Source organism: Bombus huntii, chromosome 12 (genome assembly GCF_024542735.1).
Source record: "Bombus huntii isolate Logan2020A chromosome 12, iyBomHunt1.1, whole genome shotgun sequence".
NCBI lineage: Eukaryota > Metazoa > Arthropoda > Insecta > Hymenoptera > Apidae > Bombus > Bombus huntii.
Genome location: NC_066249.1, coordinates 8,144,842 through 8,168,390, shown reverse-complemented (window position 1 = coordinate 8,168,390; position 23,549 = coordinate 8,144,842). Strand labels below are relative to the sequence as shown.

The window sequence follows — 23,549 nt, the reverse complement described above, 5'->3', positions numbered from 1 at the left end:
AAGCAGTAAATTCTTACATAAAATGTAATTTGAGGCATACTATGAAAGATTATTTACATATCTAAGTTTGGTACTCATTACAATTTATTTGAATGCCTCTATGTGATTATACGCGTGCGTCCATAACCAGTGTCGAATGCAAGTAACAGTTCCAGACGTTCCAGTACATCTATCGGTACAGTTCTCAAGTAAGCACTGTAAGCCACGATTATAGTATAAATGTAGTGATCGGTGGTGAGTTGGAGGATCTTGTCTCCTTGCTGACATATAGATATTCCACGTGTAATTAAATAGAAATTCAAAAAACGTTCTATAATTTCACCGCTACTAATCATGGTACTGGATTTAGAGCTGTTTCGAAAGGATAAAGGGTTTGATCCAGATAAAGTGCGAGAAAATCAAAGGAAACGTTTTAAAGATGTAAATTTAGTCGACACGGTGATCGAAAAAGATAAAATTTGGCGTCAGCTGCGACACAGAGCTGATAACTTAAATAAATTAAAAAATGTATGCAGCAAAGAGATAGGAGAGAAAATGAAAAAAAAGGAAGCAGTGGGCGGCGATGACACTGTCTCAAAGGATATTCTTGAAAACCTGGAAAATTTATTGCCTAATAACCTGAAATCGTTAACAGTTGCACAGATCAAAACTGTTCGTGGTTCCATCGACGATGCTATTCGAACAAATGATAAAGATTTAGTCTTAACCGAATTGGAAAGAAACCGTGCACTCAAAGAAATAGGAAACATATTGCATGAGTCTGTACCAATTAGCAATGACGAGGAGGAAAATAAAGTATATAATTTAATGCGAGAAATCTTCTACGTGTCGATACAAAACAATGGATACAAAAAATTGCTGCTTTTATTTTTAGGTTGAGAGAACTTGTGGAGATTGTACACAGAAAAAGAAGTATTCTCATGTTGATTTAATATACATGATAGATGGTATAGATGGAGAACGTGGCACTAATGTCTCAGGGGGGCGTGGTTATTTTTTAACAGGACCAGCAGTTTTTCTGCAGCATGCGTTAATTCAATTAGCTCTCAGGCAGTTACATGTAAAAGGTTACAAACCACTTTACACGCCATTCTTTATGCGTAAGGATGTTATGCAAGAAGTAGCACAATTATCTCAATTTGATGAAGAATTATACAAGGTATAAAATTAATTAATTACACGTACAAGTACATAAATACCAACTTGATCTCGATTAAAATTTTATTCGTTTAGGTAATTGGTAAGGGTAGTGAACGCAATGACGATAAAGAAATTGAAGAAAAATATTTGATTGCTACATCTGAGCAACCGATAGCTGCGTTTCATAGAAACGAATGGATTCCTGAAAATATTTTACCAATTAAGTATGCAGGACTATCTACATGTTTTAGGCAAGAAGTTGGATCTCATGGACGTGATACTAGAGGCATTTTTAGGGTTCATCAATTTGAAAAAGTAATTGTAGCTTTAGTTTCATTTATTATATGGAACATAATATGAATTTACATATTAGATATACATGGATGATAGGTAGAGCAATTCTGTTTAACATCACCATATGATGATAAATCTTGGCAAATGATGGAAGAAATGATTTCAAATGCAGAAGAATTTTATAAATCTTTGGAGATCCCTTATCGTATAGTAAATATAGTATCTGGTGCATTGAATAATGCTGCTTCAAAAAAACTAGACTTAGAAGCATGGTTTCCGGGATCAAGCGCTTTTCGCGAACTCGTCTCATGTAGCAACTGCTTAGATTATCAAGCAAGACGTTTACTGGTCAGGTAATAAGCAAAACATAATAAAGTTGAATACTACAACATATTTTATTTTATTATTATTATTGTTATTATCGCATTTTCTGTAAGTGAAGTATCCTATTGATGTGTTTTAGATATGGTCAAACCAAGAAGATGAATGCTAATACAGATTACGTTCATATGTTAAATGCAACTATGTGTGCGGTTACTCGCGTCATATGTGCAATTTTGGAAGTACATCAAACAGATACTTCTGTTAAAGTACCAAAGGTTCTTGCACAATTTATGCCAACAGAATACGAGTATGAAATTCCGTTTGTTAAACCAGCACCTATCGATGAAACAGAAGTAAAAAAACAAAAAAAGCAAAAGGAACGAAAGGATGTTATCTGCACTTAAATAATTATAATGAATTTAGTTACAGTCTAAGTGCTATAAGTCTCGGATCCAATATGCTTATAAAATAGAATAATTGTTTGTTACAATTGACAAATAAATTTCCCATAAATGTATTAGAATATCTGTAAAACTTTTGTGTATAAATTTTATTACTTATTTTAACGATATAGATATATACAATATGCTTCAATATCTTTCAGTCCATATTCCATATGTCTATAATATAATTTTGCTATTCAGGTGCAAGTTGTAACAATTTGCATAATAAAAACTTAAGAACAGTATAATCAACATAAAAATATTTAATCAAGTGCTTTCCATCGTGTCCTGTTTTCCTATAGATCTTTTTCTTTCTTCAGCTTTCTTTAAATTATTCAATACAGAATGTTCAAATTGTTCAATATCAAACATACTTTGATCTACCATGTGCTTCGTAAAATTACCATCATTATAAGCAGTTTCTGTGGCAGAAATGTTTGATTTTTCCTCTTTGTCCCATAACTTCTGAAGTTTAAGTGGATATTGAGCTAAACCAATTTCATAGTTTAGAGCCATTTCAGCATCGCTTCTTTTTTGATACTCTACTAATGCTCTGCCTTCTCTTGTGGAGGAAATAACAAGAGCAATTATTTTTCCATACTTTGAGAAAATTCTATATAACGTATTATAGTCATATCCGTCATTGTTGGTCTGATCTTTATGAGACTTCCATTTCACTTTTAATCTATAAGAATCACTGTTAGTTTCTGATTCCTTGTAAACTACTTTTGATTGTTTTTCAATGTGTCTATTCATAAGTGCTATTTCTTCCTGTACTTGCTTTGATCCTTCTTTTCGCAATCGCTCTATCTCAGCCTGTAATTTCTCATTATCTGTATTCAAAGACTTTTCAGCAAATTCCCGTGCTTCCAAATCTTCTTTCAATTTTTTGCGTTTTAAATCAAATTCTTTGGCACGTAATTTTTGTTGATACTTAGCATTAATAACTTTGTCATAAGCTGCCCGAGCAGATGTATCAATAAGAATCTCCAAGGCTCGTGATAATTCATGAAATAATTCAGCTGCTTTTGGATTATCTGGATTTTTGTCAGGATGGCAACACAGAGCTTTCTTACGATATGCTTTCTTAATTTCTTGAACAGAAGCTGTTCTTTCTATACCAATTAATTCATACAGATCCATCTTCTGTTTTTATATATGTTTATATATTAGACACTGTGTAGGCTCGATGCACACGAGCGACGTGATCTCACTACGATATCCGAACAGAGCTTTTCCAAAGACGGTCTTCTAAACAAATTTGGATGGAAATTTGGATAAATACCTGAAAACTGAAAGCATTAACGAAATCACGATCGTATACATAGGTCTGGAAACTCCAGTAGAGGGGTAATTGCTTTTAATATCGGGAGTTGTTATATCGTAACAGAGAGGAAATGAGAGTACTGAGCCCGTAATTCTAATTGTTTTACAGTACAGGTGCTGCACCATGCGGCCAAGTGCTGAGGAAAACGTTAGCATGTACAATAAGTTATAAGTTAGCATATACAAGAACCCTTAAAATTAGGAATCTGCCCTATTTGTTTACAATTTACATATACAAAAACCTATATATTTAAGCTTAAGGTTAGGAATCTACCCTGTTTGGTTGCATGCTAGCACATACAAGAACCTATTGAGTTCCATATTATCAGAACCTATTTCTCGTTTGTGGTATTATATATCACTTTCTTCGTATACGTAATGGATGGGCGGCCGTTGCGTTTTTCATCTTCCAGATTAAAATTACCAGTTCTAAACCTTCTAAACCAACTACGAACTGTCTGAACACTTGTAGTACCACTCCCATACACGATGTAAATCCCGGTTGCGATATCACTGTTGCCTTTTTTAAAACAATACAGCGTTATAAGTCGGATATGCTTTTTCTTTTACGCTTTAAGACTTCAATGCAAACGAAATGTATTCTACGACAGTTAGAAGGCGACTGAAGGTAAAGACCACAACATTTGACAGATTAGGTTTCATGTTTGCATAAACATTAGATACAGCAACTACGTGCAGATAACGAAAGACAACCTAATAATTGGGACAAAAGGAAATTTCCTCACTGATACTAGTAGTATTAGTGCATATGAAGTACTAGTGTCTCTCTTTCCCCCTCCTCGCTATTCATGCGCACGCGTGTACCTTGTACACAACACTGTTACATAAATTTTAAAATGAAAACAAGATAATCAGTATTGCCAGTAATCATCGTGACAAAGACTTGAATATTGCTAAATATAATTGTTCGTATAGCAATGATTAAAAAGGTCTTTTTCAAATACGGGAAACGAATATATTTTAAAAATGCATTACAGCAGGTAAGTATAGAAAACATTAGAAATAGTACAAAAGTGAAATTAAGTTTAATCTTTCCTGTTCCATGAATTTAGGTACAATGGGTACAACAGTACTGTACCAATAAAACTACTAATGCTAAAATTGGTTCCGTCACTGATACAAAAGACCCTTCTTTTTTAGGGATACAAACTATTTTTACTAATGAATTAAAGTTTATTGACAAGCAATGTTACAATCCTTTACCAACATTTAGAATTTTAAATTTATCACATAAACATGTACAATTACCAGAGGATCTCAAGGTTTGCATGACTAATGTTTATTAATGTTACATGCAAATAATTCTTTCTTTTTATTTTCTCAATGATATGTTTTTCTTCTAACATTTAAGTTAGATCAGGATACCATGATTAGAATGTATGATAAAATGATTACTCTGAATATAATGGACAAAATCCTATACGAATCTCAACGACAAGGACGTATATCATTTTACATGACCAATATAGGAGAAGAGGCTACTCAAATTGGTTCTGCTGCTGCTGTTACATTGGAGGACATTATATATGCTCAATATCGAGAAGCAGGTATAGAATAAAATAGTGATGTATTTAATTAATAATTAGAATTACATATCATTTATTATAAAATAATTTTATAGGTGTCTTGTTATGGCGTGGACATTCTATCATAGACTTTATGAATCAATGTTATGGTAACCACAAAGATGTTTCAAAGGGAAAGCAAATGCCTGTTCACTATGGATCAAAGAAATTGAACTTTGTTACTATTTCATCTCCTTTAACAACACAATTACCTCAAGGTATTGTTGTTTCTTACTGTTTCAAGCTATACAACAATTTCTTTAAAATTCACAACATAAGTGTCTCGTCATGATATGAGACATATATATAAAGTCATTACTAGGATATAATTCTAATTATTCTAATACTGCCATTCTAATCATTTGTAGCTGTAGGTACAGCATACGCACTTAAACTATCTAAAAAGAATGCATGTGTAGTTTGTTACTTTGGTGAAGGTGCTGCTAGCGAAGGGGATGCTCATGCAGCCTTCAATTTTGCTGCAACTTTGGAGTGTCCAATCATTTTTATATGGTAAAGTTAACTGTCCATTATATGCAAAAACATGAAGGTGCATTAAACATATGTTTAAAAAACTGTTTCACATCATCTGTTTCTAGTCGTAATAATGGTTATGCAATCTCAACTCCTACTCGAGAACAGTTTAAAGGTGATGGGATTGCGGCAAGAGGACCAGCATATGGGATATCAACAATCCGTGTAGATGGTAATGATGTTCTTGCTATGTATTATGCAACAAAAGCTGCTCGCGAATTATGCATTAAAAAAGGGAAACCTTTTTTAATTGAAGCTATGACTTATCGGTATACAAAAGCATTATTCTTTTTCTGTACATATTAATTTTTTAAAACATCCTATGTTACATAGTTTCCCCCTTTTTCTTGACATATATTTCAGAATCGGTCACCACAGTACTTCCGATGACAGTACTGCATATCGATCAAATGATGAAATAGAGCATTGGAATCATTATACACCAATAACCAGGTATCATAATTATCTGGAATCGATCGGTTTGTGGTGTGAACAACAAGATAAGGAATTAAAGAAACGCATAAAAAATTCTGTTTTACTTGCTTTTGCGGAAGCAGAAAAGGAACTTAAACCATGCTGGAAAGAATTATTCACGGACGTATATCACACAATGCCAAAGCATATTAGGTTTGTTTGAAAACATTAAACTAATAACATTATCCTTCAAAATATTTTATAAACGAATTTTTGAAATTTCTTTAATTACTAATGCATCTTTTTAATTTCAGTAAACAAATGCATTCTATGGAGGAACATGTTATGGAATTTCACAAACATTATCCATTGCACCTTTTTGAACGATAATAACAACAATAATCAATTTAATAATCAAATTCAACAAAATAATAACAGCAGATTAAATCAATTGTATTTACTAATTTATATTGATATTGCATATTTTTTATATCATTTAATAATAAAACATTTACATACTCTCTAAAACTTCATGTTAGCAGCTATTTCTTTATACTTTTCCATTCTGTACTCTTTTCTAGCTGCATCCAGTAATAAATTGTGAAGTAAATTATGTTGATATGGGTTGACTTGTTCTATAGCGGGATATACATTCCCTATAATTACAATTAATATTAATTTCAGCTGTGACTTTCTTTAAATTTGTAAATAAATAAAATTTGTTATAAAACACACCTTTCAATTCCAAAACAGCCCTTTTATATGCATAGCCTGGATATATATATGGTGCATTATGAAGTTTTGTAAATGAAGTTGTATAGTCTTGATATCTTGGTACAAGAACCTTAAAAAGTTTATGGATGAGTTGTTTTTCTATTATCCAGAACTTTGCAAGTTCCATTGTTTCTATATGTTGAGGACCATGACGTAACGCTTCTGATATTAACTATAATCGAGACAAAATATTAAAGATATAATATTAAACATATAACGCGCATCGAGAACAGTTTACATGATACTCACTCGTTCAACATAACCTCTTGTCTCATCTGCCCTTGCATAATTTAACTCAATCCTTTCATATTTAATTACAGCAGTTAATGTTTTTTTAATTTTTCGCAATCTTCCTTCTGGACCATCTATATTCTTTAATTTGCGTGGTTTTGGTCCAACATTGTACCTTAACCTAGAAACTAGCTTATCAATCTTCGCCTGATTCATTTTTACTATTTATATTGAACGGTAGTCTTTACTATTTATCCGTAATGTTTTTAAATTAATGTATTGTATGTTGCTATAAAGGCTATTATACACTTTTTTCGTAGTTAATCTTATGAAATTTCTTTAATATCGAGGAAAATTCTTTGTGATCTTTACATCACGTCGTGTTTCTGTTTTAATCAATCATACTACAGATTTCAATTAAATTTTATTTTATGAAAAAACGTGTTGAAATCAACTTAAAATTGACCAATATTTATCGTCCTGATCGTCCTGTTGAATTTTAATATTGCCTTACATTACTAAATTTTAATTCGACAAAACTAAAAAATTGTAAATAAATTATAAGCGAAAGCATAAGAATAGAGAGAAATTTCTAAAATACCGTTAATATTTGTGTTGTCACTGATATATATATTGCATTGCATACACATATAAAATCAAAACATAAAATTTAAAAATTGATTTTGTAGTATATAATAGCTATATGTATAAAAAATAAAATTAATAAGTTACATAGTTGTGCATATGTTAGTAGAAAATTTGTATTGTTCTATTATTATATATTTAAATATACATATAGACAACATATTTTCTTATTTTGTAAAATATTATAACAAAAAATGATAAAGAACAGTTTGACAAGTATATATCAGTTATAGAATAGAATAATGTAACATTGGATGGTCAAGAGTTTTAAATATGTATGTATTGTTATGTATTATGTATGATGCATAGTAAACAGTTAATTCAAATTGATGACTCGTAAATTTCTGCTGATAAAAAGAGGTCACAACAACGAGGTTACCAATTTCAATCAATTTATTTTCGGCAAAGAGAAACGAGGATAAAAGGATACAGTGGTCGTTACTAAATTTGATTACTTTAAACTTTTAACTTCTTCGATACGGCGCTTCGTAGTAGTGTTACTTGACGATCGCAAATGAGAACGGCAACAATTGCGTAGCGTAGCGTATTGTCGACTATAGTCGTCGTTCAGCTTTGAGGATGCACTCGGTGGCTGTTGATTATAATCTACGCTCGTATCAAAGAGATTAGCTACTTTTTTAAGTAGAGCAAAATGCTTACATATATCTAATAGGCATCCAAATAAGTGCCTCCTTCTTTTCGATCATATTTTTTAATAAAAATATTTATAGAAAATGTTGAGACATATTTATGGTATATGTCGATACATGTTATTTCATTGCATTTGCATTAATATAAAAGATTATATTTTATTTCGATTATATTATAATCTATGATGGCAATAGAATGTGCCAATAAACACTAAATCTAAAATATCACGATGGTAGCGATTATATTCGCCCTTTTTCGATTTTGTTTTATTGAATATTACATATTCCATGGTATTAAACATTACTGTATTTTTGTTAAGCTTTAAAAAATCGCACTACCCTCACTACATACTGTTTACATATTGGACATTCCGACATTTGTTTGCCACAATTCAAACAACAAGCCATATGGCCACATTCCAGGATTATACATTCAACTGGTTCGTCCCAACAAATTTTGCACAGATTTTCGTCCAAAATTTCAGCTTCTATTAAGAATAAGGTGTGCAAGTTAAACATCTTTTTATTCTTAAAAAGTCAAACGACCAAATGTTTGATAAAGGAGTCGTATCTTACTTGTTCTTGACTGCCTGTATTCTTCCCATAATCTGGAAGCTCTATTCAATAATTCGCATCTTTCTACGCAGCCTTTATAATCAACTCGATTTATACTTAGCAAATTTTTTAATTGCTTCACGTTTAAACATTCCAGTTCTGATAATGTATTTATGTCAGATAATTTTACAGGATTCTGCATAGAATGAAAAAAAAGTAGAAGAAATATAATAATACGTACACACATTATTATGAGAAAATAATTATAAAACAATACTATTATAATTATACATACCATAGGTGCTTCTGCACATACATCGGAATGTTGAATATTAGAAACTTTTGAAATTTTCTCTTCTACCGAATGTATCGGTTCTGCTCTTCCATTCGAATAAAAGTTAAGTCTAGGAATTGTTTCTGGAATTTCATTGCTATCAACTCTTGAAGCACTGATTTCGTGTGTACGATTAAAAACTTGTCTATTATACTCATCGTTTGTAGTTGCTGATCGGTTAGGGAGAGAACTATCACTGAAATTAGAGTTGAATAAAGAAATGATTTGTTAAATACTTCTCATTTTTTTGTAATTTCAATACATATGTATGAATGTTTCCTTTCTCCTCTTTTTTTTGTTAGATATACGTGATACTACAGAAATCTATAACTCTCAAACAAGAAATATACAATATTAATACTTGTAATTAACGTCGATATCGTATGTTTTGAATTTAGAGTCGATGAAATAATTTTGGATTCTTTTTGCTCCACGCAACTTTCAGCTCCACGCCAAATGGAACTTACATGTTTCCTGCATCTTCCGTACTCAAATGAACATTAGCACCACTAGCAAATGTCATTAACAATTTTATCAAGTCTTCCTTTTCTGCAGTCAAAATGAAAGGGAAAAACAAGAATATTAACTAAAAGATATTGTCAGCAATTCTAAATGTTAAATATCTTCTGTAACTTAAACATTTTCTCGCCGTGGTATACACACCAATACATCCTTTAATCGGTATCTTCTTTGCCAACAGATACCGTTGTATATCTTTGGACCGTACTTGTGCAATTAGACTTCGTGTTAAAGGTCTTCGTGACAACATATTACAAGTATTACAACTTAATATCTTGTCCAAACGCTTAATTACACATTCAGAACAAAAATGCCTCAAACAATCCATACATTGTTTCTGAAAATATGTCATAGTAAATAAATAAAGTACTCATTTTTAACATGTCTTTGGCAATAAAAAGGCACGTAGATATATAATACGATGGTTCTTACCTTGCGTGTGAAGAAGCTGAATTTTACGTTACAAGCTTCACAAGCCATACTATCTTATAAGAATAATGTAATAATAAAAATACAGTTGAAAATTTAGAGGTTAAGTTTACACAGCCGGACAAAAATAAATATTACGTAAATAAGTAGTAAGAGTAAGTACAACTTAAGTAAATAAGTAGTTTCAATTATAAATGTACTTTCACTATAAATATTAATAAAAAGGTATACGAAAAAAGAGCAAGATCATAATACGCTATATTTTTATGATGTACCTCCAGCGTGTTTCAAAATATCACAACTTGATAATTAGAACCATAACAAATTCATACGAGGTACTAAAATATAGTAAAATATAGTAAAATACAGTAAAATTTCGCAAGATTTTATTATAGATGGCGATAAATGGAAATGTAACGTAATAAATAATTGGTAAGCAATAATGTGTAAGTATGATTGCTACGTACGTAACTGTTATCACATATTCGATATTGGAAATACAACTTATCTACAATATATGTATTATCAGTACCAGAATTTAGTATAAATTACGCACATGTCGCATAACGTCGAGTATACTTTTGAATAGCTGCGATTTAATGTTTATTTATTTCCAATTTTCTATGTTTTTTATCCTTTAATAATAATTTTCTAATTTTTAATTTTCTTATTATACATTATTTTATTCTTCTTATCGTTTTATCTATTGCTAGCTGACAAATATTTATACTATGTGAAACAATTTTAGTTTTGCTCGTCGCGCATACTATTAAAACTGTTAATTACTCTTACAAGGTATACATATCTAACGACAAATATAGTAATAAGAAGATTTTCATTCACTGCAATATTCTGTTATAGAATTGGCCTGATTGTGTTTTAGATAGATAAATTTGTGTAGTTGATTACACGTTGAAATTTTAATACGCGTACATGTATATACACGTACAAGAAAATTGAATACGGAACATTATACAGAGAAGATGACGAGAAATAAGAGTATATATACACTATACATACATACATACATACGTGTATTCGTTCGAACGCACATCGATACAATAAAAAATGATCGAAATCGCAATTGTTGTGTAATTTAAAACGACTGAAAGGTACTTTTCTACCGTATTTTTATTATGATCTAGGACGATACGAACACCAAATAAATTACTAAATATAATATGGCGATGAAAGATCGTGCACGTGCCATGCGCACATGCGACGTATGCCTCACAATGGGGGGCCGATAAAGCGTAAAATGCAATTACATATTTGATTTTCCATCAAGTCGAGAAAGCGCAGCTTTTTTCAGTTTACGATCGTGAAATTGAAGGAGTAATAAGTGGGTGTTGGTCAAAATCGACTTCGATCTGGCTTTAAAGCCAAGCCTAGTAAAGAAAAATATTTCGAAGGAAAGGAAAGATGCGCGTAAGTAAGTTAAGTATACATATACATACAATAGTTGATTCGTGTCATACCTTTTTTCGACTTGGGAATATACATACTATATGCATGTATCTAGACTAAGCTTCGAGTGACTTTATTTACATTAACGGGTGTATCGCACGTTTCAAATTTCGAGAAAACTGAGTTTCTCTCTTTGTTGCTCGATCCATTGACTGGATCGAAGGAAAGTATCGATTTTTCTTTTCTATCTCATCTGATTCGTCAGTTGTAGCATCTTCGTGGAAGGCATCTTTCCTGGAAAAATATGTAACATAATCGATAATTTATAAAATAAACGTGTATTGAAACACATACATGCGTATGCACTTGTACATACATATGATACGAAATGATTATTGTAATTGCACTTGTTTATTTATATATTTACATACGTATATTTATTCTCTGATAAGCGGAATAACGATTTTGGACAATCTTTGAAGTAAGGCCAACATTCCCCATGAAACTTGCCTCTATTTTCAGCTTCAACATATTCTTTTAAAAGGTTCGAAAATGGTGATTTGCTAGCACTGTAAATAATACACATATACATACGCATTATGGAACACGTTAGGAAATTTGGATTTCATTTTCAAAGATACCATACACAGAACCAAACAGGATCATAGAAGAAGAAATCGGAATAAATAAAAATAAGTACATAGTATGCGTGTAGGGAGTAAGGTGAGAAAGATGCTTACGTGAAAAAGAGTTTGAGCATTTCCCCGATTAAGCCGAAATTGCTTAGGGGATGCCCCTGCACTTCACAGATTGCCCTTAATAGACAGGCCTTTCCATTTAAACCGAAATTTGCGAGCATATCCTCAGCGGTACCATACAAAAGAGCTCTTTCACCTCCGTAAAGTGCGTTCTTTGGCAAATCTGCGAGTGCTTCTCTTTTGCTGATTCCACGTTTTACGAATGTCGCGATAAATTCTGCGGCATTCGATCCCTGATCCCTTGCAGTAGTGTCAAACGCCGATGGTAAAGCGCCGTAAGGGTTTTCGTTATCGGTTAAACCCAGTTTGTCGAAATCGACTGTAAAAATGATGACAAATAAAAAGTGAGAACGAAAAGAAGAAAAGAGGAGAAAAAAGGAAGGGAAGATGATTAGAAGCAGTTTGAGCAAGAAAGATCGATAAAGGTCTATACGTGTATAGGTCTATAAGAAAGAAATAAAGAAACAGGGACGTGTATAACGTAACTAAATGACGGAAGATGAAGAAACGAAGATAAGAGAGGAAACGAGCGACGATAGACATATGTACTCACTGGTAAAGGGAAGGCTAACAGTCATGTTGCTAAGAAAACCATAGGGAGGGTATCTGACAAAGGGTAACGCCAATGTTGGAGTTATCGTCATAATCGTGCCTGGTGGTAAAGCTATTCGACCATCGTTAGTTATCCAAAGCAGTCTCTTCTGTCGATGGTGGTGAGAAAATAAGTGTCCGTTATAGCTGTTGCCGTTGCCACCGCTGCTACCGCTTTCGGTATTCGAAGACTTGAGAAATAGAATTAGTCCAACCAGTGCCAGTATGCTTCTTTTTCTTTCCATCTCTTCTCTTCTCTTGCGTACTCTTAAAACGGGACGAGATATCGTAGGAGAGAAAAAAAAAAAAAGAGAATCAATGAATCCTGAGGCATGCGTTTTCACATCGGATCTAACGTAGGAAGAATCGTGAATTAAAAAGATTCCCGTTATCTGTGTAACATCGTATGAACACATAAACATGCGATATCTTTGTATGCACGGTACGCGTCGAACGGCGATGTAGGGCATCGTATAGCAATAGTCGCAATCACGCAGCAACCGCGAAACGTGTTCAGCGTATGTTAACATTCCCGAAATCGTAATCGTAAGCGTAATTCCGTAATCGTAACGGTAACGGAGGATCATTGGTATGTTCATTTTTATCGACAGGAAATTACGAAAAGATCGATTCTCTTCTTTCACGATATCGCAATTGTCTGGCGTTGATAAACCGTACATAGACCGCATATGTGCATAGTGTGAAAACAACAAAGTGTACACGTGTTCGCGTTATCATTTATCTAACAAGGATCTATTTTGTTCGCATTCGACTAGGCGTAAGAAATGTAAACCCCTATTTCAATTAATCTACTCTGTAAATCATCTTTATCATGGGCTCTTTGCCTACGCTTAAGCGCGCGCGTATGCATCTTACACGTATGTATGTATGTATATATATATATATATGTACACACAGCGCGTTCAGCGTTTCTAGTAGCGCGTTTGAAAGTGCTAGCAGAAAATCTAAAGGAAATGAAAAGGTGGGTCAACCGAGCGATATAACAAAGTATATAGGTATGTTATACGGTATGTTCGTATGCACGCACATACATACGTGTGTAAATAAAGTTCTGTTGATATTCCTCGATCAACGTTAATACGTGCACCGAAATCAAGATTAAACGAAACTGGCTCGCTCGATGAATCGAATCTTCAGACACCGAATTAAGCAATCACCTCGCATACGTTTTTCGTTTGCACCGTTAAGCCCTGTTGTAAATTTGGGTCGTAAGTAACGAATAATACGATATGCTTCCTTTCCCTTCCTTTGTCTTTTTCTGTCTTTCGATTTTGTATCACTATCCATTTTGCAGGCACTTGCTCCCTCTCTCCCTTCACCCCTTCGATTCAGTCATAATTTTCCATTCTTTCCATTACTTTGCCTGTTCCTCCCTTAGTACTTCCAAATCGCGGCATTTAAGTATTTTGCTTAATCGTTCGACTCGATTATTACCTTTAATAAAGAACTGTTGTTTTCGATAATTTCTCATTTACATCACAATGTTTCCTCTGTTTCCCAGTGTACTCTATTTCTATTCGAATAAGATGGCTATATTTATTATTAGGATCGCTTTGTGGAAAGAAGAGAGACACGTTCAAGTCGAAGAATAACATAGGTACATCGTATTATCGCATGTCTATGCAAAGGTGTTCAAAGTTGGAATCGAACGAAGCTAGGAATTGAAAGAAAGACGAGACAGAAAAGATAAAGACACGCGACGAACGATAGAGAGGAAAGGAGATTGGAAGAAAGTTCAGGAGACGTATAATTAGAAGGGAATTAAGAATCGACTGTTACACGTCGGTGTAATGTAGTAAATACCTTCAATTTGCAGTAGAGACACGTTGTTTGTTTCATCAAGGTGCGTTAGGCACCTCAGACGGTCGTTGTACTATAACTGGGCTAATTTTGATGGACGCTGATTATCAGGGCTACGACATAATTGCACTTAATACCACAGATTCTTCGCTGCTGATACAAATCCAATAGGACCAGTTTCCTTATTTCTCTAACAACGAGTCGATGTTTCTTCTTTTTTAAATATCCGCATCTGTCTCTTCCATTAGATCGTAATTGTAACACGTACGGTCACACGTTGTCTGGCTATAGTCGACGAATTTTACTATCTTCTTTACATGTCCAAAACGATTGCTATTCGTTCCGTATTTCTAAAGCGAACATGTCACACAGACATATATTTTATTTCTAAATATACAATTGTGTATCGTATCTACATATATATATGGCATATCATGTAGCAATTTATTATCGTAATTTATATTTTAGTGTAGTTTAGCGCGTGTACCGCGTATGCAACAGTTCTCTTATCGAACTGTGTAAAAGTTAATCCGCGTACTGGATATGTATCACGTAATGGTTCGCGTTTGTGTACCGTAGGAAGCTACTGACTCTCGCCTCGGTTTCGAACTGACCGGTAATCCACTCGGCGCTTCTCATTTTACGAGTTCGCGCGTTATCCTCCGTTACATTACTTCCCACTCACGTGTATTCGCGTTCTTTACGTTACTATCGAGTGCTATTGACTTTCATTCCCATCGTTTTATTATGCGATATCGTATCTTCTTACTCAAATCTTCTTACTTACTTTCTTTTCCTTTCTTTCTTTCTCTATCCACACTTCTCGTAAAACCATGGCAGATCGTAGCTTGATAAAAGTAATTGAATGACCAACTCGTAGTAAAAAAAATATGATAAAATTCACAACTTACTTTATTACAAACTTTTTAATTGAACAATATAGTTAATAGTAAATTGCTCGGGGAATCGACACGGGTAAACGAGCTCGAACGCAGACTTGACTAATTGTCACATATACATACCTGGCCAAAGTAATCGTAAATAATCGAAACAATTTTATATTATATTCTAATATCAATATTTTCCGCTTTTAGTCGGGGCACGCTGCAAAATGTTGCGAACGCACCTAAGCGGAATGGAATAAAAGATTTTCCATTGATACACGCGTGTAACGAATAGGTATAAGTATTCTAATTTCTATATACATGTATACGGGAGAAGAAAGTAAGAAAGGGAGAAAAATAGAAGGAACGATGTCATCGTTATAATTTAGTATCAAAACATAAACGTTACCTCGAAATAAAAATGTTTCTTTAACTAGCTGTTGTTTAATTTTAGTTGCGATAAAATCAAAAGGACGCCTTTTAGCTCTTCGTTATTTCTTCAGCCGTTCGATTCAAATTAAAGGTAAATGGGTGTTTACTACGATAGTACTGGGTATTTCAAGTCTAGAAAAATGCAAGCCCGTTAGTAACTAATAAAAAAAAGATTAAATCGTAAATACTTGTATTCGTACGTAACATATGTAAAAATACGAAATGAACAGAATTTAATATAACGAAGGTATTCCCAAGGAAACCACGAACCACCACTGTTTGAAGATTCTTCTATTTTTAAACTAATAAATATTCTCATCTACGTATAAAGGACGATCGAAAGTTTTCTTCTCTCGTTCTGCTTGTTAAAGAAATTGTAAATATTTTCGATAAAACATTTGAAATTACGTTTAAAAGTAAGAGAGTGACAGGGAGAGAAACGGGGCTGGGAAGAGAGTACTCAAATTATATGTACGTACGTTACGAAGGACAGCTGACCAAAACGACAACACTTGAAATCGTACAAGTTTTAAGACAGTTCGTCTTATCAAATATCGATATTTTCCAAATAAAGTGATTAAAACGTTTTTCTTTCTTTCTTCCTCTTTCCCCTAAAAAATGGATTACGTACATACAAGGAAATATACGTAACATTGGGATTCGAGAACCTTTATTATATTATTAATCCTTTCCAATAAAATATTTTTCTTACTTGTTACGCGTTACGAGAAACAAACAACGAATTTGCACACCTGTCGCGTGTACTTACTAACGTGCATGTGCTTATACGCGTATTATTCGTATTTATACAGAAATAATGCCAAAAATAAGCATTTATGGACTTAAGAATTGTATATAAGGTAATAACTGAAACAAGCAAGTCTTGTATATAAAAACATGACCTTACGTAATAAACACACAAAAACCATCTTTCATACTATTCTACATTTCTCGAATTTTCCCTTAATTGTCCTGTACATTATACGAATATTATTTTTAATTCATTTTTATCGAATAATCTTAGTTGATATATAAGAGTATATGAAAATATTTAATTTGACCGAATATGTTTACTCGGAATTCAGTATATGTAATAGAATAATGCGCAGATAAAACAAATACAAACATTCTCTCTTCCTCTCCCCCTTTTTCCAACTCTCCTTCTTTTCCTCGCTCATTCATTATTTAATATTTTTGTTGGCCACAAACAATAGGTAATTTGGAAAAATTCCTTAGTACATACTTGCTTTATGTACGAATGCTTTCCTTTCCATCTACCTCTCTTGTAGATGACTATTTCTTCCCAATTCATACATTTTCAATATTTAATCGAACGCTTCAACTGATGCAACAACTCCTTTTTCTTCCTCTTCCTTTTTTTTTTATCTTCCTTTTCTTTTCTTTTTCTTTTTTTTTCTCTTTTTTCTTCTTTTTCCTTTTTTTTTCTTTTTTTTTCTTTTCTTTTTTTTTTTTTTTTTTTTTTTTTTTTTTTTAATGAAAGAGGAGAATTTACCAACATGAAAACGCGAACTCTGTATGCTTTTATTTCATTTACCTTATCTAACGTTTCCAAAATCGTAAATACATTAGAAATAAATTCGACGAATTCGGCGAACGTTTCGACACTACCTTCCGTTAGATATCATTATCAGTATGCATTTAGAACATTCGAACAAGGCACGCTTATTGCTTTTATAATTATGCGACTCGGTAACGAACCAACGACTGGTGCTTCTCGTACAAGCATTCACCATTTATCGCTTCTTCTGTACCCCTTGCCTCTCCGATAGAGCAAACTTTGAATGAATTAGGAACTATGAAGATACATTTCGTTATGAGAATAATTTTGGCTTGCATGCGGCGTTATTTCAACTCTGCTTTTGCTTTTACTAGCAGGCAAGGGAGCACGCGAAACAGAGGTAAACTGTAATGCTACCATACACCACTCGTAAAACAGGCGATTTGGATATATTAGAAACAATGGGAACGGGTAACAGCAACGTTTCGATCGGAATCGGAACGGTATTTTCTTGTACCTTCCGATATTTATATTTGTCGTTTTCGCCGTTTTCGTCTTCGTCATCATCCTCGTCGTTGTAATTCACGTTATTTAGTGTGTGATCGAAAAATGTCTTATCGATCGAAGACTATCATATTTGCAAGCCTATCTTTTGTCGGAGAGAGATCTATCCTTAAACTATCGTAAAGTATTTTCTTAACAGTTTTTAACGTAACGGTCTCGCAACCGCTGTTTATCGCAATTTAAAAATAAATTTGAATCATATTTTGTACATTAAAGAAGTTCGTTTTGTCTGAACACGATTTGGATATAGCTCACGTATCGATGCATACATACATACAAACTTATTTTGTTAGTCATACCATTGCATCGATCCACGTTCGCGTCTACATTCACACTTTCACGATATGCGCCACAATTAATGTCGCAGTACACATTTCATAGGCACATTTCCCTAACACTTCCTTCTCCATTTCTTTCTTTTTCTTCTACATCTTTTCTCTCCTTCTTTCTATCCTTATCATATCCTCCTATCTCTCTTCTCTTTTCTTCCTCTCCCCCTTCTCCTGTTTCCCCTTTTTTCTATCTCTTTAACGAATTATGCCAAACGCTCGAGCACACGATCAACACATTAACTAGCTACGTACCCGGCAAAAAGGATTCTATATGGATTTAATTAAAGTACTTAATTATTGGATATAATATATAACTAACGGTTATATATTATAAGTCTTTGGCGTTTGTACCAATGATTTTCCTATACGTGATTCACATTCCATGACGCTAATTTCCAAATAACGAACGTTTTAAAAATTCGTGCTTTTGTATAACGTACGTTGAATCATGTGGCTGTAATATAAATCTATGTATATATACTTATCATCTATAAATCTATTTCTTAATAGGCACATGCGCTTAGTATTCGATATATGCATTTACTGCGATCCGTAAACGTTGTTCACGTATTTCGTGTATCGTTTTTCTTTCATTTAAAAGACATTTTTATACTTGCAAAAAAAAAAAGAAAAAACGAACGGTTAATAGATATTTATTACTTTTATCTACTACCGTTCGATCGTCTTAGGGAGAAAAGGGAGATGCATTAACTTTATGCAAACTCGTCACTATGTGTACAAATCTCTTTTCGAGCAGTCTTCTTATCTATCTAACATAAATGCGAACGTAAACGCCATAAAAATCACAATTGCTGTAGGTTACTGCATATTGCTTTAACAATAATAATAAGAGAGAGAGAGAGAGAGAGAGAGAGAGAGATTATTTAAAAAAAAATGAAAAGAAAGAAAGAAGAATATCTACTTGTGCTTACAAAATGATATACTGACGAATCTAAGTACTGTATAATAACTTTGAAATATGGACAGGAACCATGCACAACTATTAACGTCATAGGATTAATTCGATCAATTAATATCAACAAACAGAGAAAAGAAGTAAAATGATCAAGATGACAACGAAACACATGAATATGTTTCAGATATTCTTTGGCCTGTTTCTGCTATAGTATGTTTGGCAAATTATTATAGCGTAAATGTATATAAGAAACGATCTAAAGTACAATAAAAAGCAAAGCTTAGAAGGTTCTTATTTAACCAGTCTATTTCTTTCTTTTATTTGTCAGAGAGAATGGAAACGCGTAAATGTTCTTTCAGTATTATATCAGCGACGTACTACCAGCTTTTCTTTTTTACTTGTCTTCTCTTTCTATTACATCTCCCTTACTCCCTATGAATTCTAGAAAACAGTCACGCATCTGTAATAAATTCGCGTGTTATAAAGTTTATACAATTTTTTCTGATGAATTACGATACACGAATAAAAACTTGAACGAGAATGTAAATCGGTATTCGATCTAACTCTTCCCCTTATACCACAATCTTTTACTTGCAACATAATATTTTGGCACTTGTTTGACCATCAATCTCACGTTTCTTCCGTCAATAGTGTATTAGAATAGACAGAAATATAATCACCGAAACAAAAAGAACGTATCTTTCTTATTCAGTGTCATTTCATCACGCGATACAATATTCAGTATTGATGTATAGTGTATATGCGTGATATTTTACTTTCTCAACAAAACGGCAGAACTGCTTTAGTACGATCGGAGCGGTCTTCCAATCGGAAGGACTATTGTTACTACTTTGAATAACACAACGAATACTAAAAAACAGTAACAGTACCGTTCGCACGTGTACTTTTGTGAGTTTTCGTTGTACATGTGTTATTTTAAAACAATGCATCCATAAATCACGTGCCGTAAGAAGACAATCACAATATTCGAAGAACACTATCATATACACAATTGTTTAATGGCTAGTTACTATATACTTCTGGTTGTTCATCAAGTTCAAAAGTCTTTACTATTCTCCTTGCTTTATATATGTACGTACCTGTTTGCACATATACGTACACATACGCAAAAAAATTGGCGAAAGAACTAAAATATTAGAAAGGAAAAACATGTAAATCGTCAGATTCTCTTTTATCCGATTCGCGAATTTTGAGACTACGAGAAAATATTTAAAAGTGGAAAAAATATCATAGGTTGAGGTTAAAGATGCAAAAAAAAAAAGAGGAAAAAAAAGAAAAAAGAACGAAAAATTATCAATATTATGATGACGATACCAAAGCGAAAAAATTGTTTTGTATCCTCCATGGCAAAATGGAGAATCGAAGGTTAAAAAAAAACATCGATATAAGCTACGAGGAACGCTGCTCTCGTTAAACCGGTACAGCCCCCTCACGTTCTTTTTCCTGTTGTCGTACAGCAACGGCTGCCTCAACCAGTAAGTAAAGACACTTGAACTTGTCTTTATCCTCTTCAGGTGGTGTCGGAGGTGGCGTCTCATCTGTATGAGGACTGTGAGCATTACGTGTACCATATACTTCTGTTTCATGCTGTACATCAGAAGTTTGAATAAGATGTTGTCTAGGAGCACTCCAATATGCAGCTTCGTTTCCCATGGAAGATTCGTCATCGTCCCTGAGCAGGATAAAATGGAAAAGAAAAATAAGAATATCAGTCGATTTTTCGTTATTAACGCGACGTGCGTTGTTATAAGGTCGAAATAATGAAAAACCGCGACGGTGTATAGCAATATGCCTACCCTCGTCGCGCTGGGTGGGTAATCGTTTCGTCGTAAGCGCCAAGTTGGCTGACATTTTGTTCAATTTTAGTTTCCGAGTAAGGGTACACTATTACGCTCGGCCACTGTGTCGATGGACGTTCCTCCTCGCTGTGAGAACTGCTCTCATAGTCGTTTGGGCTATCCTCTTCGCTTCTGAGAAAGAGAGAAACAAACAGAAGAAAATTATGAAATACGAAACATTGTTGACGACCAATCGTTGCATATGATAGTATCAAAGCGTAACTTGTAACCAACCGATACATTAATCCAGCAGAATCTTCGTAATCGTGATCTCGACTACGTTTCGGAGCACTCATGCCTGCTAACGAATCCCAATTTTGATTGGATCTTGAACCAAGACCGGATGATTGTTGGTGACTTCCTGCGGGCATCTTTTTACCACGGCGAGATATCGTGTACTGTAGAGGATCGTGGCCTTCTCTTCGAATCATTTCTGGTAGAATTCGCCGTCTGGCGTTTATGAACCAATTGCAAACCTACAATGACGAGAATAGACGTCGAGAAGGTCACGAAATGAAAATTAAATAGAGCAGTAGAGTATTGTACCAACCTGGAGTACAGTCAAATGCGCTTCTTGACTCAGCTCTTGTTTCTCGTTGTCGCTTGGATATGCGTTGTATCTGTGCTCGTAAAGCCATCGTTTTAAAATTTTCACCGAAGTTTTCGGTAGGTTTCCACGACGTTTTCTCACGGAATGATTACCAGAGTGATGAACTATTCCAGAATGAACTTTAGTGCGTAACGCGTTCGAGTCGTGTTCCGTATCGGAACCACTTTGATCGTCGTCGGTACTACTCGATGAAGGAAAACGTTCTCTCGCTGAAACATAAAACAACAATCATTGAATTAAATTTACACGGTTCTTCGCCATCGCACTCGTCTACGTTCTCGCAACTTGTAATCATTTTCAAGAAAAGAGACAAAAATCCACATATATATAGGAATATGTGTATAGGTATACACAGGCGTATATAGGCACATGTATATAGATATATCTAAATTAAAAAATCTCATTGAATCTCGAAACGAACATATCTCTCGTATATCGTTACATTATTTAAAATAGATGTGCATAAAACGATCAACAAGATCTAAGCTATTCAGATTTTAGAACTAAGCATTTTTAAGACGTGTACATGAAATCGTTGGGCAATAGAAAGTAGTTAAGAAATGAATGAGAAAAGATGTAGTTTTCTCTCGATTCACACATGTCGTTTTCCCTTCCGAGATTTCCCCTTTTGAATATCTCGATAACGTAAAGGCAACTATTTTCATCGCTTTTATCCTTTTCATATGTACAATAGTAGTTTCCTTTTCCCTTTTTTTCTTCTTCCCTCCCCCCACCCCCTGTAAATATATACACCCGGGAACTAAATTTGCGATCCTGGTTAGTTTGCACCGTCGACTAATCTTAGCGTTTGAATTTGTGGTTACGTAAGGTCCAGTAACCCGACAGCACAAAATTAGGATCCAAGCTCCTCGCGGCTAGACGAAAACTATGACGACGTCGAGTGTCACGATGGCGATGGCGATGGCGATGGCGGTGGCGATGGCGATGGCGATGGCGATGGCGATGGCGATGGCGATGGTGATGGCGATGGCGGTGGCGATGGCGATGTCGATGTCGATGTCGATGTCGATAGCAGCGACGACGATGACGACGACATCAACAAAGATGATAAGAATAGCATACAGTAACAGAACTATATCTCAAACATTATCGGCTTGATGGAACAGAGAGCTAACCGAAGGAAAAAGCCATCTAGCGACCTTAGTTTGGTCGGTACACGAAGAGACGTTTCTTCGTCCATCGAGCTAAATATACAACGAGTTGCTAGCGAGTTTACAGATGCATCGTGCGTTCTAGTGGCGCACAACGCTATCTAATAACGTAACCGCATCTCTTTTTCGAACAATCAACTCGATAAATCAATATAATTAGAAAATGTGACGTCTTAAAGTAAATTACGTCATTGTTTTACGAGAAGAAATAAGCTTGCAATTACTCTTATACATTTTCGATATATATTTTACAACCAAAATATGTAAAATAGAAAATTGAACTATCGTTAAACCATAATATTCGGAATCGTTAAACTTATAATTTGTCCGATGGCAAACATTGGCCAATGTATGGCTATCTGTTAATATTATAATTTTATTATACCTGCTTTTTTTCAAAAACGCAATTTGTCCCAGAGACATTCGAAAATGATATTATAATACAATTAAATCTACAGAGTTCTTGGAATTTTAAAACACAGACAG

General features: G+C 33.9%; 7 protein-coding genes and 1 long non-coding RNA gene across 15 annotated transcripts in view; 3 read left to right on the top strand and 5 right to left on the bottom strand.

The window, feature by feature from the left end:
• The first annotated feature begins 157 nt into the window (after positions 1-157).
• Positions 158-2,449, top strand: LOC126871932 (serine--tRNA ligase, cytoplasmic). The gene is made up of 5 exons (XM_050631310.1): positions 158-795; positions 875-1,159; positions 1,234-1,455; positions 1,531-1,787; positions 1,898-2,449. The coding sequence occupies exons 1-5, from the start codon at positions 334-336 to the stop codon at positions 2,160-2,162; spliced, it is 1,491 nt and encodes a 496-aa protein (XP_050487267.1). The 5' UTR covers positions 158-333; the 3' UTR covers positions 2,163-2,449.
• On the bottom strand, positions 2,274-22,022 carry LOC126871952 (dnaJ homolog subfamily C member 17). Of its 3 annotated transcripts, none has more exons than XM_050631348.1 (2): positions 22,012-22,022; positions 2,274-4,268 (listed from the first exon to the last, which is right to left on the bottom strand). In XM_050631348.1, the coding sequence occupies exon 2, from the start codon at positions 3,342-3,344 to the stop codon at positions 2,469-2,471; it is 876 nt and encodes a 291-aa protein (XP_050487305.1). In that variant the 5' UTR covers positions 3,345-4,268; positions 22,012-22,022; the 3' UTR covers positions 2,274-2,468. The 3 variants fall into 3 exon arrangements, with proteins under 3 accessions (XP_050487305.1, XP_050487306.1, XP_050487307.1); XM_050631349.1 differs by lacking the exon at positions 22,012-22,022 and having other exon boundaries at positions 2,274-3,493; positions 3,802-4,266; XM_050631350.1 differs by lacking the exon at positions 22,012-22,022 and having other exon boundaries at positions 2,274-3,493; positions 3,860-4,266.
• Positions 4,380-6,793, top strand: LOC126871933 (2-oxoisovalerate dehydrogenase subunit alpha, mitochondrial). Its single transcript, XM_050631311.1, is given in 9 exon segments — positions 4,380-4,528; positions 4,601-4,810; positions 4,900-5,095; positions 5,170-5,331; positions 5,482-5,626; positions 5,713-5,916; positions 6,011-6,274; positions 6,376-6,447; positions 6,449-6,793. Coding segments are annotated over 9 exon segments (1,455 nt in total). The 5' UTR covers positions 4,380-4,465; the 3' UTR covers positions 6,588-6,793.
• On the bottom strand, positions 6,494-7,666 carry LOC126871960 (39S ribosomal protein L17, mitochondrial). The gene is made up of 3 exons (XM_050631363.1): positions 7,085-7,666; positions 6,797-7,007; positions 6,494-6,717 (listed from the first exon to the last, which is right to left on the bottom strand). Exons 1-3 carry the CDS (start codon positions 7,280-7,282, stop codon positions 6,584-6,586), a joined length of 543 nt encoding a protein of 180 aa, XP_050487320.1. The 5' UTR covers positions 7,283-7,666; the 3' UTR covers positions 6,494-6,583.
• Positions 8,087-11,369, bottom strand: LOC126871949 (E3 ubiquitin-protein ligase RNF34). Its single transcript, XM_050631343.1, has 7 exons — positions 11,231-11,369; positions 10,202-10,250; positions 9,914-10,106; positions 9,718-9,799; positions 9,212-9,446; positions 8,938-9,112; positions 8,087-8,849 (listed from the first exon to the last, which is right to left on the bottom strand). The coding sequence occupies exons 2-7, from the start codon at positions 10,247-10,249 to the stop codon at positions 8,677-8,679; spliced, it is 906 nt and encodes a 301-aa protein (XP_050487300.1). The 5' UTR covers position 10,250; positions 11,231-11,369; the 3' UTR covers positions 8,087-8,676.
• Positions 10,202-16,212, bottom strand: LOC126871937 (uncharacterized). Of its 4 annotated transcripts, none has more exons than XM_050631319.1 (6): positions 16,069-16,212; positions 14,779-15,125; positions 12,917-13,305; positions 12,346-12,682; positions 12,037-12,174; positions 10,202-11,899 (listed from the first exon to the last, which is right to left on the bottom strand). In XM_050631319.1, the coding sequence occupies exons 3-6, from the start codon at positions 13,197-13,199 to the stop codon at positions 11,743-11,745; spliced, it is 915 nt and encodes a 304-aa protein (XP_050487276.1). In that variant the 5' UTR covers positions 13,200-13,305; positions 14,779-15,125; positions 16,069-16,212; the 3' UTR covers positions 10,202-11,742. The 4 variants fall into 4 exon arrangements, 3 of the variants coding, with proteins under 3 accessions (XP_050487276.1, XP_050487275.1, XP_050487274.1); XM_050631318.1 differs by having other exon boundaries at positions 12,917-13,221; XR_007691797.1 differs by lacking the exons at positions 14,779-15,125; positions 16,069-16,212 and having other exon boundaries at positions 10,202-11,586; positions 11,677-11,899; positions 12,917-14,772.
• LOC126871968 (uncharacterized) lies at positions 11,488-17,580 on the top strand. The gene is made up of 2 exons (XR_007691800.1): positions 11,488-11,626; positions 15,870-17,580. It is a non-coding gene; the product is annotated as an uncharacterized LOC126871968 (long non-coding RNA).
• LOC126871943 (homeobox protein AKR-like) overlaps positions 17,600-23,549 on the bottom strand; it is a 16,404-nt gene continuing 10,454 nt past the window's right edge. For all 3 annotated transcript variants that reach the window (XM_050631333.1, XM_050631335.1, XM_050631332.1), the window contains 4 exons: positions 21,832-22,100; positions 21,516-21,757; positions 21,240-21,413; positions 17,600-21,115 (listed from right to left, as the gene is read on the bottom strand). In XM_050631333.1, coding sequence (XP_050487290.1) covers positions 20,854-21,115; positions 21,240-21,413; positions 21,516-21,757; positions 21,832-22,100 — 947 coding nt within the window. In that variant the 3' untranslated portion in view covers positions 17,600-20,853. The remainder of the gene's footprint in view (positions 21,116-21,239; positions 21,414-21,515; positions 21,758-21,831; positions 22,101-23,549) is intronic.